This window comes from Coregonus clupeaformis, chromosome 7 (assembly GCF_020615455.1).
Source record: "Coregonus clupeaformis isolate EN_2021a chromosome 7, ASM2061545v1, whole genome shotgun sequence".
Lineage (NCBI taxonomy): Eukaryota > Metazoa > Chordata > Actinopteri > Salmoniformes > Salmonidae > Coregonus > Coregonus clupeaformis.
In genome coordinates this window covers 44,906,272-44,918,292 of record NC_059198.1, presented here as the reverse complement: position 1 = coordinate 44,918,292, position 12,021 = coordinate 44,906,272, and the positions used below count along the sequence as shown (strand labels likewise).

The 12,021-nt window shown below is 42.1% G+C and overlaps 1 protein-coding gene across 3 annotated transcripts in view; it reads left to right on the top strand.

Annotated features, from left to right (window-relative positions):
• LOC121569791 (protein cramped-like) overlaps positions 1-3,377 on the top strand; it is a 35,359-nt gene extending 31,982 nt beyond the window's left edge. For all 3 annotated transcript variants that reach the window (XM_041880982.1, XM_041880979.1, XM_041880981.2), the window contains exon 20: positions 1,156-3,377. In XM_041880982.1, coding sequence (XP_041736916.1) covers positions 1,156-1,269 — 114 coding nt within the window. In that variant the 3' untranslated portion in view covers positions 1,270-3,377. The remainder of the gene's footprint in view (positions 1-1,155) is intronic.
• Positions 3,378-12,021: the final 8,644 nt, after the last annotated feature.

Sequence of the window (12,021 nt, the reverse complement as noted above, 5' to 3'; positions counted from 1 at the left end):
CCCATCGATGATAATGTGGGCGTGCTCTGCCCTCCTTTTCCTGTAGTCCACGATCATCTCCTTTGTCTTGATCACGTTGAGGGAAAGGTTGTTGTCCTGGCACCACACTTCCAGGTCCCTATAAGCTGTTTCATCGTTGTCGTGATCAGGCCTACCACCGTTGGGTCGTCGGCAAACTTAATGTTGGAGTTGTGCTTGGCTACGCAGTCATGGGTGAACAGGGAGTACAGGAAGGGAATAAGCACGCACCCCTGAGGGGCCCCTGTGTTGAGGATCAGCGTGGCAGATGTGTTGTTGCCTACCCTTACCACCTGGGAGCGGCCCGTCAGGAAGTCCAGGATCCAGTTGCAGAGGGAGGTGTTTAGTCCCAGGGTCCTTAGCGTAGTGATGAGCTTTGAGGGCACTACACTGAGTTGTAGTCAATGAACATACTTTTTATGTAGGTGTTCCTTTTGTCCAGGTGGGAAAGGGTAGTGTATAGTGCAATAGATTGCTTCATCTGTTGGGGCGGTATGCAAATTGGAGTGGGTCTAGGGTTTCTGGGATGATGGTGTTGATGTGAGCCCTGACCAGCCTTTCAAAGCACTTCATGGCTACAGATGTGAGTGCTACGGGTCGGTAGTCATTTAGGCAGGTTACCTTTGGTGTTCTTGGGCACAGGGACTATGGTGGTCTGCTTGAAACATGTAGGTATTACAGACTCGGCCAGGGACAGGTTGAAAATGTCAGTGAAGACACTTGCCAGTTGGTCAGCGCATGCTCGGAGTACACGTCCTGGTAATCCGTCTGGCCCTGTGTCCTTGTGAATGTGGACCTGTTTAAAGGTCTTGCTCACATCGGCTACGGCGAGCGTGATCACACAGTCCTCCGGAACAGCTGGTGCTCTCATGCATGCTTCAGTGTTGCTTGCCTCGAAGTGCGCATAGAAGTAATTTAGCTCATCTGGTAGGCTTGTGTCACTGGGCAGCTCGTTTAGAGTTCGAATGCATTATATTGTAGTATTTTTTTTTAAAGCAACACCAAATTCATAATTTTTGGGTAAATGTATCAAAAACAAGATTCAAATGTTGTTCACCCCCTTGTCAATACTCTGTGGAAGCATGTTCTTCAGTCATTCCGTGACAATCTAATATGTGGTTATCTTCGTCCCTGCAGGTAGACACCCAGCTGGCCTGCATGATGAGTGAGAGCAGCGTGGATTACATCGCCCGCTTCAACGATTTGGCACAGGAGCTTGCCGTCACAGAGCCGCACCTCCCACCACCTTGAGTTTGAATAGACTGGGGGCGGGTTTAAGAAATGTCTGTCACAGAGCTGCCCTTCCCACTCCTTCAGAAGTGCAAGGATGAAGGGGGGTGGAGAAACACTCCTTCCCCTATATAGTTTGTGAAATAAAGTGCAATAACCATGGTCATTGGCCTGAACAGAAAAAGCACTCAGATCTACCTTGGCACAGTCCAACTGGAACAGGTTTAAACTGGTTCTGATGGTTTCAGCTGGTTTTAATGGGTTCTGAAATGGTTTCCTCTGGTTCTGAAGGTCCATGGTCTGGTTTCAACTGGTTCTAAAGGAACGTGGACTAGTTTCAACTGGTTCTGATGGCCTGTGGACCGGTTTCAACTGGTTCTGATGGGTTCGGAACTGGTTTCAGATGGTTCTGACCGGTTTCAACTGGTTCTTATGGCTTCTGACCGGAGTGAACTTGTTCTGACGGGTTCCAGCTGGCTTGTTTGTTTGGACCATTCTGTCTGTTCTGCCTAGCGAGCCTCCCTTCTTTTAAAACACTTAAAAAATTAATCCCATTTACAAAACACAACCTCATGTAAAGAAAAAAACAATGCCATATCTGAACAAAAGACTGGGTCTCTGTCTGTGTATCTTTCCATTTCTCTGTCCTTGTCCTTTTCTCTCCTTCTTCCCTCTGAGAAATATCAAACCGAAGATGTTTGAGTGCAAAATGTAAATGTCAGACAAACTTGAAAATAACTACTGATGAACTTCTGAACTGCTAGTAGCGTTTCCTTCTCCATCTTGTCAGTTTAAGTCGTCCGTGTGAACTAACACATCATTTAATCTGTTGAAACTGAATAAGCCATATGAGTGGAACTGATGTGAATTTGTATCCCAGGCCAAACATACGTGTGTCTGACTGACTGTCTGTGTCCCTCTATCCATATCAAAGCAAAAAGTTTGACACTCCACTTGAACATCTACTCCAACTAACCCAGCTACATCTGTGTTAGTGTCTGGTTTTTCTTCTCAACCAACGCTTTGAAACTACCTGAAAGCTCATTTCAGTTTTCTGTATCAAAATGTTTTGTAATGTTGCGCCCTACTGAACGCAAACCTTGTGTGCTTTTGTGTAACACCACACCAGGCGCTCCATCCTATGATGCCTGGTTGTCAGTCGAGGGGTGGGTTTTAGAGAGGTCCCCAGCTGACTAAAGGACCAATCATATTATGAGGGGTTTTAGACACAGAAATATGGTCACGTTCCAGGATGACTACGTTGGAGATGTTGCATTGCATCAACCAATGTTTGTGTGCCACGTCATCGACTATGCAGTCCGGCATCAGATTACTAAGGTCGAGGTCCAGCCTGACTACATTGCAGCAAATGCCAGAAATGAAGAAGCGTGTTTCCAGGACGAATTGTGTGTCCAAAATGGCACCCTATTTCCTATATAGTGCACTGCTATGTAGGGAATAGGTTGCCAATTTGGACACAGCCAATGCCTAGATGTCAGCTAAGGATTTTGAGATGAGAAATCACATTGACACAATGTTCAAATACTAAATGTCCGATTTTTATTTTATTTTTTAACACACTAAAAGAAATGTTCAAGCTACGAATGTGGATTATGTCTAAAGACTTTTATATAGCGGGTGTCTTTAAATTGGGGCATGGAGTCCTTCCTCTTTGTGTGTAACTTTAATCTATAACAATTCCAGTATTCACTGCGCTTTTGTAACATAATACTGTAAATTATTCTTATTTGGACTATTTATTGTTAACAGGTTGAGAAAAAAAAGTGTTTGTTTTACAAGGAGCTATATGTAATATTTTTGCATTGTAATTTCAGAAAAATATCTTTTAATATATCAGCAGTAATAGTGGAGCGTGTTTCACAATGTTTAATAAAAATTAAATGGGCCCACACAAAATTGGTCGTCACTAGTTACTTTAGCCACAAAGTCATAAGGCCCGCCTACTTGACCAATGGGATGAGTGAGTGTGATATGACACGTATGCCGGCTTACGGTTCGCGGGCAATGACCAATCAGATGAGGGGGTGTGTGTATACCGACCGGCTTGCAGGGGAGACGAGTCATGCATTTCTTTTATCTAGTTCCATCAATGATTTTTTAATTAGCTATAATAAAACCAACTGTTCTAAATGCAAATGGATAATCGGATGTCTTATTCAAAGTCGGCTTGCAAGCTTATCAAATCAAATCAAATGTTATTGGCCACGTGCCGAATACAACAGGTGCAGACATTACAGTGAAATGCTTACTTACAGCCCTTAACCAACAGTGCATTTCTTTTTAATAAAAAAAGTAAAATAAAACAACAAAAAAGTGTTGAGAAAAAAAAAGCAGAAGTAAAATAAAATAACAGTAGGGAGGCTATATATACAGGGGGGTACCGGCTAGTTGAGGTAGTTGAAGTAATATGTACATGTGGGTAGAGTTAAAGTGACTATGCATAAATAATTAACAGAGTAGCAACAGTGTAAAAAGATGGGGTGGGGGGTGGGGGTGGGGGGGCAGTGCAAATAGTCCGGGTAGCCATGATTAAGCTGTTCAGGAGTCTTATGGCTTGGGGGTAGAAGCTGTTGAGAAGTCTTTTGGACCTAGACTTGGCACTCCGGTACCGCTTGCCGTGCGGGAGCAGAGAGAACAGTCTATGACTAGGGTGGCTGGAGTCTTTGACAATTTTGAGGGCCTTCTGACACTTGTCATGTTTTCCCTTACTCATAGTTACTTGTCTTAACCCAAAATAGGTTTACTCCAATATCTGCATTGTTTTTAAAATGGCATGTAGACAAACATATTGACACAACTTGATTTTAGATGTATTTTATTTAGTAAGTTAATGTACAGTTTCACAAACGTTCACAGAAATTTAAATTTTTGAAATTGGCTGATTTAAGAAACCCTGTTACTTTATTTTGCACCTAGGCGCTTACTATAGTCATTTATTTAACTTAACCTAGCCTTGCAGTCCACTTTTTGGGTATTCTGACCCAGTTTCTGTCTGTACAAGGGCATGGAATATGGCAAAACATTTTAATAATAGTAATGATTGGACTTACATGGCACTTTTCCAGACACCCAAAGCTCTTTACAGTGAAGAAGAAACTCTAGTCCAGCAAGCGCCAGGACCGTCTCCTAAAGTTGATTCAGCTGCAGGATCGGGGCACCACCAGCTTGCTCAGGAATGGCAGCAGGCAGGTGTGAGTGCATCTGCACGCACAGTGAGGCGAATACTTTTGGAGGATGGCCTGGTGTCAAGAAGGGCAGCAAAGAAGCCACTTCTCTCCAGGAAAAACATCAGGGACAGACTGATATTCTGCGAAAGGTACAGGGATTGGACTGCTGAGGACTGGGGTAAAGCCATTTTCTCTGATGAATCCCCTTTCCGATTGTTTGGGGCATCCGGAAAAAAGCTTGTCCGGAGAAGACAAGGTGAGCGCTACCATCAGTCCTGTGTCATGCCAACAGTAAAGCATCCTGAGACCATTCATGTGTGGGGTTGCTTCTCAGCCAAGGGAGTGGGCTCACTCAAAATGTTGCCTAAGAACACAGCCATGAATAAATAATGGTACCAACACATCCTCCAAGAGCAACTTCTCCCAAACATCCAAGAACAGTTTGGTGACGAACAATGCCTTTTCCAGCATGATGGAGCACCTTGCCATAAGGCAAAAGTGATAACTAAGTGCCTCGGGGAACAAAACATCGACATTTTGGGTCCATGGCCAGGAAACTCCCCAGACCTTAATCCCATTGAGAACTTGTGGTCAATCCTCAAGAGCCGGGTGGATAAACAAAACCCCACAAATTCTGACAAACTCCAAGCATTGATTATGCAATAATAGGCTGCCATCAGTCAGGATGTGGTCCAGAAGTTAATTGACAGCATGCCAAGGCGGATTGCAGAGGTCTTGAAAAAGAAGGGTCAACACTAAAAAATATTGACTCTTTGCATAAACTTCATGTAATTGTCAATAAAAGCCTTTGACAGTTATGGAATGCTTGTAATTACACTTCAGTATACCATAGTAACATCTGACAAAAATATATAAAAACACTGAAGCAGCAAACTTTGTGAAGACCAATACTTGTGTATTTCTCAAAACTTTAGACCACGACTGTATAGACAACCTTATGTTATACTTGGGAAATCGTGTTTACAGTGGGGAAAAAAAGTATTTAGTCAGCCACCAATTGTGCAAGTTCTCCCACTTAAAAAGATGAGAGAGGCCTGTAATTTTCATCATAGGTACACGTCAACTATGACAGACAAATTGAGAATTCTTTTTCCAGAAAATCACATTGTAGGATTTTTAATGAATTTATTAGCAAATTATGGTGGAAAATAAGTATTTGGTCACCTACAAACAAGCAAGATTTCTGGCTCTCACAGACCTGTAACTTCTTCTTTAAGAGGCTCCTCTGTCCTCCACTCGTTACCTGTATTAATGGCACCTGTTTGAACTTGTTATCAGTATAAAAGACACCTGTCCACAACCTCAAACAGTCACACTCCAAACTCCACTATGGCCAAGACCAAAGAGCTGTCAAAGGACACCAGAAACAAAATTGTAGACCTGCACCAGGCTGGGAAGACTGAATCTGCAATAGGTAAGCAGCTTGGTTTGAAGAAATCAACTGTGGGAGCAATTATTAGGAAATGGAAGACATACAAGACCACTGATAATCTCCCTCGATCTGGGGCTCCACGCAAGATCTCACCCCGTGAGGTCAAAATGATCACAAGAACGGTGAGCAAAAATCCCAGAACCACACGGGGGGACCTAGTGAATGACCTGCAGAGAGCTGGGACCAAAGTAACAAAGCCTACCATCAGTAACACACTACGCCACCAGGGACTCAAATCCTGCAGTGCCAGACGTGTCCCCCTGCTTAAGCCAGTACATGTCCAGGCCTGTCTGAAGTTTGCTAGAGTGCATTTGGATGATCCAGAAGAGGATTGGGAGAATGCCATATGGTCAGATGAAACCAAAATATAACTTTTTGGTAAAAACTCAACTCGTTGTGTTTGGAGGACAAAGAATGCTGAGTTGCATCCAAAGAACACCATATCTACTGTGAAGCATGGGGGTGGAAACATCATGCTTTGGGGCTGTTTTTCTGCAAAGGGACCAGGACGACTGATCCGTGTAAAGGAAAGAATGAATGGGGCCATGTATCGTGAGATTTTGAGTGAAAACCTCCTTCCATCAGCAAGGGCATTTTACCGAAATGAACGTACCTTTATAGTTCATCTCCATACAGTTTTTAGATCTAGGTTGCTCTGTGAAAGCAACCATTAGTGCTTATGAACACTTTATGTATGCTATATAAAGCCTTTATCAGCAAAAACAACATACCTCCATAGTGCATCTCCATGCAGTCCTCACTCCCTCTGAGGTTTTTTGTTTTCTCCTGACTCCAGTTGCTGTAGTTGTAAGTAGACCCGTCAGTCCAGCGCCAAGTAACTTCCTGTACAGGACAGATCACCACAAGACTCGAGTCAGGAGGAGTCAAACTCAAATTTTCACCCAAACAAGTTCATTTAACTCATTCACATGAACTGAATTGCGTGATGAATAAAATAAAAATAATTACATTTACATTTTAGTCATTTAGCAGACGCTCTTATCCAGAGCGACTTAGTTAGTGCATTCATCTTAAGATAGCTAGGTGGGACAACCACATATCACAGTCTTTTAGTAAGTACATGTTTCCTCAATAAAGTAGCCATCAGCAAAGTCAGAGCTAGTAAGGGAAGAAAAAGTAGAGTGTGAGTGTTCACGAAGGGCATTCTTTTTTTTTGGGGGGTGTTTGGGTGAGAAGTGGGGGGTGCTGTGGGATTATTTACATTTTAGTCATTTAGCAGAAGCTCTTATCGAGAGCGACTTACAGTTAGTGCGTGCATACATGCTCTACCAACTGAGCTACATCCCTGCCGACCATTCCCTCCCCTACCCTGGGCCAATTGTGCGCCGCCCCATGGGTCTCCCGGTCGCGGCCGGCTACGACAGAGCCTGGATTCGAACCAGGATCTCTAGTGGCACAGCTAGCACTGCGATGCAGTGCCTTAGACCACTGCGCCACTCGGGAGTCTATTTAAGATACTCTTTGAAGAGGTAGGGTTTCAGATGTTTTTGGAAGATGGGCTTGGACTGGGCTGAGTGGGAGCTGTCCTCCCGTAGGGGTGGTAGGGCCAAGAGACCAGAGGTGGCAGAACGGAGTGCTCGGGTTGGGGTGTAGAGTTTGAGTATAGCCTGAGCTAAACAAAGAAACTAGGGAGGCTATTGTGAGCCTTTGAACATATTTAAATGCAAAAATTAAATATTAGACTAAACATGAAAAGAAGGTGAAATTGCAGATGAAATAACATTTTTATTTCTTTGCTTGCTACTTACAGAACCAGAGGGAGGCCAACACCTTAGCTCTGCTACTGCAAGCATTAGGGCTCAGACGGCTATGCCCCTCTTTTTGTGGTTGTGGCTCCAGAACTGACATGGCCACTAATTTGTAGCATACACATTTCAACAACATTCTGGTTATCGTGGTTCCAAATGTTAAATAGGTACAACAATCTCTTGGGTGAACCATTCATTCAAAATATTAGAAATTGCATAAAGAAAAATGGTGATTTGGGAAAAAGAATCAAGGGTACAAGATTATGTACATACCGGAGTTAGGAGGCAAACAAACTACTCATCCCATACAGCATTGAGGTCTGTGTCGTCCAGTCACAGAGCAGATGCAAGTGACGTGATCTGTTGGCGAACATGCATGTGTTCGCTCGCGGATCACGTGACTTGTATCTGCTCTGTGATTGGACAATAAAGACCAAGGCTCATGGTTAGTGTCGTTTTAGGTGCTTGTTGCACTAGAAACTGATGGTAAAAACATGTTTTCTCAGCACAGAGGTTGAAACGTTTATAACCATTGGGCACTACATCAACATACGAATTGTCTTGCAATCTCGGTAGAAAATAGAACGTCTACGTTGCACAGTAATACCGCTATTGCTAATATTTATTATCACAATTGGGGATTGCATTGAGAATTCACTTCCTGGAACCACTCGTCGGTGCCCTATCCACCTCAGAGAGATATAGTAATGGCGTCTTTTTGTAGGCACTAACTCCGCCATGGTTCGTTGGACAAAGCCTATGTGGAAATGAATGGCGTTTTTATATAAAGGCCGAAAATAAGGTCTGTGGTAAACACAAGCTTATGATATCTTATATGTTTTGTTCTATGAGATAATCTTCATCATCTAACGTCACTTTTAGTGAATTTTGAAGCATTTATGTAATTTCAAAAAAGCACAAAGGCTTCATAATTCATAAAGGTCATGCTAACTGACTGATATTATCCCATAGAACAAAATGTATAAGATCTCATGAGCTCGTGCTAACATCAGACCTTATTTTCGGCGTTTATCCCTGATATGAGGTGTTTTCACAGGATTTGGGAATGTGTTCAATCAATTTTATCATGTCACTCTGGGAGCCAGAAAGTCTGAAGGAACCACTGTTATTTATCTTAGGATGAGTTCTAGAGGGACTGTCTAGTCTGGGTCTTCCAGTAATGGTTGCCAGATGTTGGTTAAAACTTGTTTATCTTGGAGTCTATAAACTGAGAAATCTCTTTGTCTCTCATTCTGATAGCAAGAGGCAACTCACTTGCAGCTTGTTTTGTTGAATCCGGTGCCGTATAATTAAATACATTGTATCAAATCTCCATCTAAAGAGTTTATTTGTATTCTTGCATCCTGACGTCCTTAATACCAGAGAAACTCATCATATCAATCCCAAAACCCTATTCTTTCCCAAATTCATTTTCGCCATATTCATTTTAGCTGAAAGAAGCAGAGGTAACATGTTTCCGGGTTTTAGGACTACAAGCTGGTGAACCTGCCCTATTTTCGAACGCTTTTAAAACAGGGAAGCCAAACGCGGAAACTATGGATACAACTTCCTTTGCCACTAGAAATTGTTGATGATTCTTTGCACAGTGCTGATTCTTGTTATTAAAACAAGAAAATGACACAGACAACAACTTCCAAATATATGTAAAAACCTTTAGTAATGCAATTGCAGACATAAGTTAATACAGAGACAACAGCAAAATGTAGCTCTTCAAAAGTTCTGCAAAGTGTCTAAAACAATCTCTGCTTTTTATACTAGCACTCCCTTCCCATAGCGTGATGTTTACCCCTGCCCCTGAACTTGCCCTAGCAACAACAAAGTATTCTCCCTAATGAGGGGTTTGGAAGGAATCAGTGGTTAACTGCAAGCATTGCAAAGTAATCACTAGCCTTTTATTCAGTGGAGTAGGTGTGTGGTCCCAAGTCTGGGTTTAAGGGTCTCTTTTCCAAGCTTAAAATGATAAACATTCAACATTGGCCATGCTGTCAATCCAGCATGATTTCTGCCGCGCTCAAAACAACAACTCAGAACTGGGAAATCTGACTTCAGTGAGTTCAAGACAACTGGGAAAATATGTTTAGAACGGTCATCCAACTCGGAATTGTAAGTCGAGAACTCTGGCTTCTTTCTAGAGCTACAACCTGAAGATCACTGATGTTATCATGATTCTACCTTGTTTTTTTCAGAGTTCCCAGTTGTCTTGAAAGCACCATAAATCCAGAGAATGCCAGACTTTGATGCCAAAGTTTGATGAGAACATTTGCCAATGAAGGACCGCCACGCCCCCTTCCTGTTCAAGTGAGCACAGCACAACAAGGTGAGTCCAAAAATATATTGTATGCTGCTGCGTAAATGATGTAATATGACAGGAAGATAGGTATACTGTAGCTAAGAAAGTAATACTAAGTGTATGTTGTGTAGTAAGCTGTTAGTAACCCATGTGCCTCACCCTAATAATTTGGTCTATTTTCCCCTCTTCATTTCGCCTACTGTTCTGACTTGGTGGTGGTGCACATGTAGCCTATAACGTTTTTTAGAGAAATGTAATCATCTAATATTGTAAGAGCTTTCATTGTCTGCTTATGTGCCCCCTTTATTTATCCTATGGTTGTGACTTAGTGTACAGGGAGAACACTGTAAGAACGGCCCATGTTCTGAATTCTGTCGCTGTACATTTCAAAAGTGCTGAACAAATAGTTATATTAACTACGTCCGTCCTAGCTCGCTCATTAATGTCTTAATCAAAATTACGGATTGCCTCTTATCCGCTTGTCATCCCCGAATTTACTACGATATTTGTGAGGAAGAAAAGGGCTACCCGGCTGGCAATGAGCACTCTGCAGGCAGGCTGCCCTCCAACGTGATGGCGCAGTGCAGACAGAACATAATTTCCATCTGTTACTGCAACCTCTGCTACAAGTAGGCCATATACAAGTAGGCCATATGATTTAGCTTGCTCTGGACTCCAGAAATGTGACATGATATATTCCTACTTGATATTGGCTGCTAACATGAATGGCTTTCAGCTCCAAATGCAGGTGTAAAACGCAGTTTATTTCTGTTGCCTATCTTGCATTTTATGGCTGTAATGACAGGCAACATTAGGAGTTAGGCTGGATATAGTAATGGTAGGTAGTATAGTAATGGTATTTCTTACAATCTTCTATTTTGACTGGAATTGTGTTGCTTATTGTTAATAAATTCACAATTTATGCCATTTCTAAATAGTTTTGCTAAATACTTTACTCATCAGATTGTAAGATTGTGCTGCTTTCCCCTTTTTTGAATAATAATTTCTCAATGAGTCTGTGACCACAGTTGCGGGAAATGTTATTTTTGGGGTGCGATAATTTTTTTAATTGTTTTTTTTACATTCCCCCGAAAAGGTCTGTGCATGGCCTTGAATCTTCTCATCAAACTTCTAAGCTTAAATATATGCAGTCGTGCATTTTGTGATAAAAGCACCAAATGTGGCACAGAGATAGATTTAAGTAAAATGTTAACATGTTAACTACTAGTCATTTAGCAGACACTCTTATCCAGAGTATACAAGAGCAATAAAAATTAAGCTCAAGGGCACATTAACAGTTTTTTCACCTAGTCGGCTCTGGGACTCGAACCAGCAATCTTTTAGTTACTACCTGCCCCCCTGAAAAGATTCAGATATAGAGCCACCACAGATTTGGATCCTGGGGGGCGTGGCAGCCATTTTTCTAAATGGCCACCAACGGTTGGCCTACCATTATTTGACAATTCAGAAGGACTGTTTTGAGATAAAGGCACCAAATTTGGAACAGAGGTAGGTTTATGGACCCTGAGAAGATGTATATATGGAGTGACCCCAGATTTGGGCCCTGGGGGGCATGGCAGTCATCTTATGAAATGGCCACAGAAAGTAATAAAATGTACAGTTCAGAAGTCTTATTTTGAGATGAACACACCAAATTTGGAACAGCTGTAAATTTATGTACCATGAAAATATTTAGATATGGAGCCCCCACAGATTTGGCCCCTGGGGGCCGTGGCAGCCATTTTACCAAAAGGCTGCAGACTGTACCACTATTTTACAATCCTTTACAAAATGAGAAAAAATAATCCTGAAAATCACATTGTATGATTTTTAATGAATTTATTTGCAAATTATGGTGGAAAATAAGTATTTGGTCAATAACAAAAGTTTCTCAATACTTTGTTATATACCCTTTGTTGGCAATGACACAGGTCAAACGTTTTCTGTAAGTCTTCACAAGGTTTTAACACACTGTTGCTGGTATTTTGGCCCATTCCTCCATGCAGATCTCCTCTAGAGCAGTGATGTTTTGGGGCTGTCGCTGGGCAACAC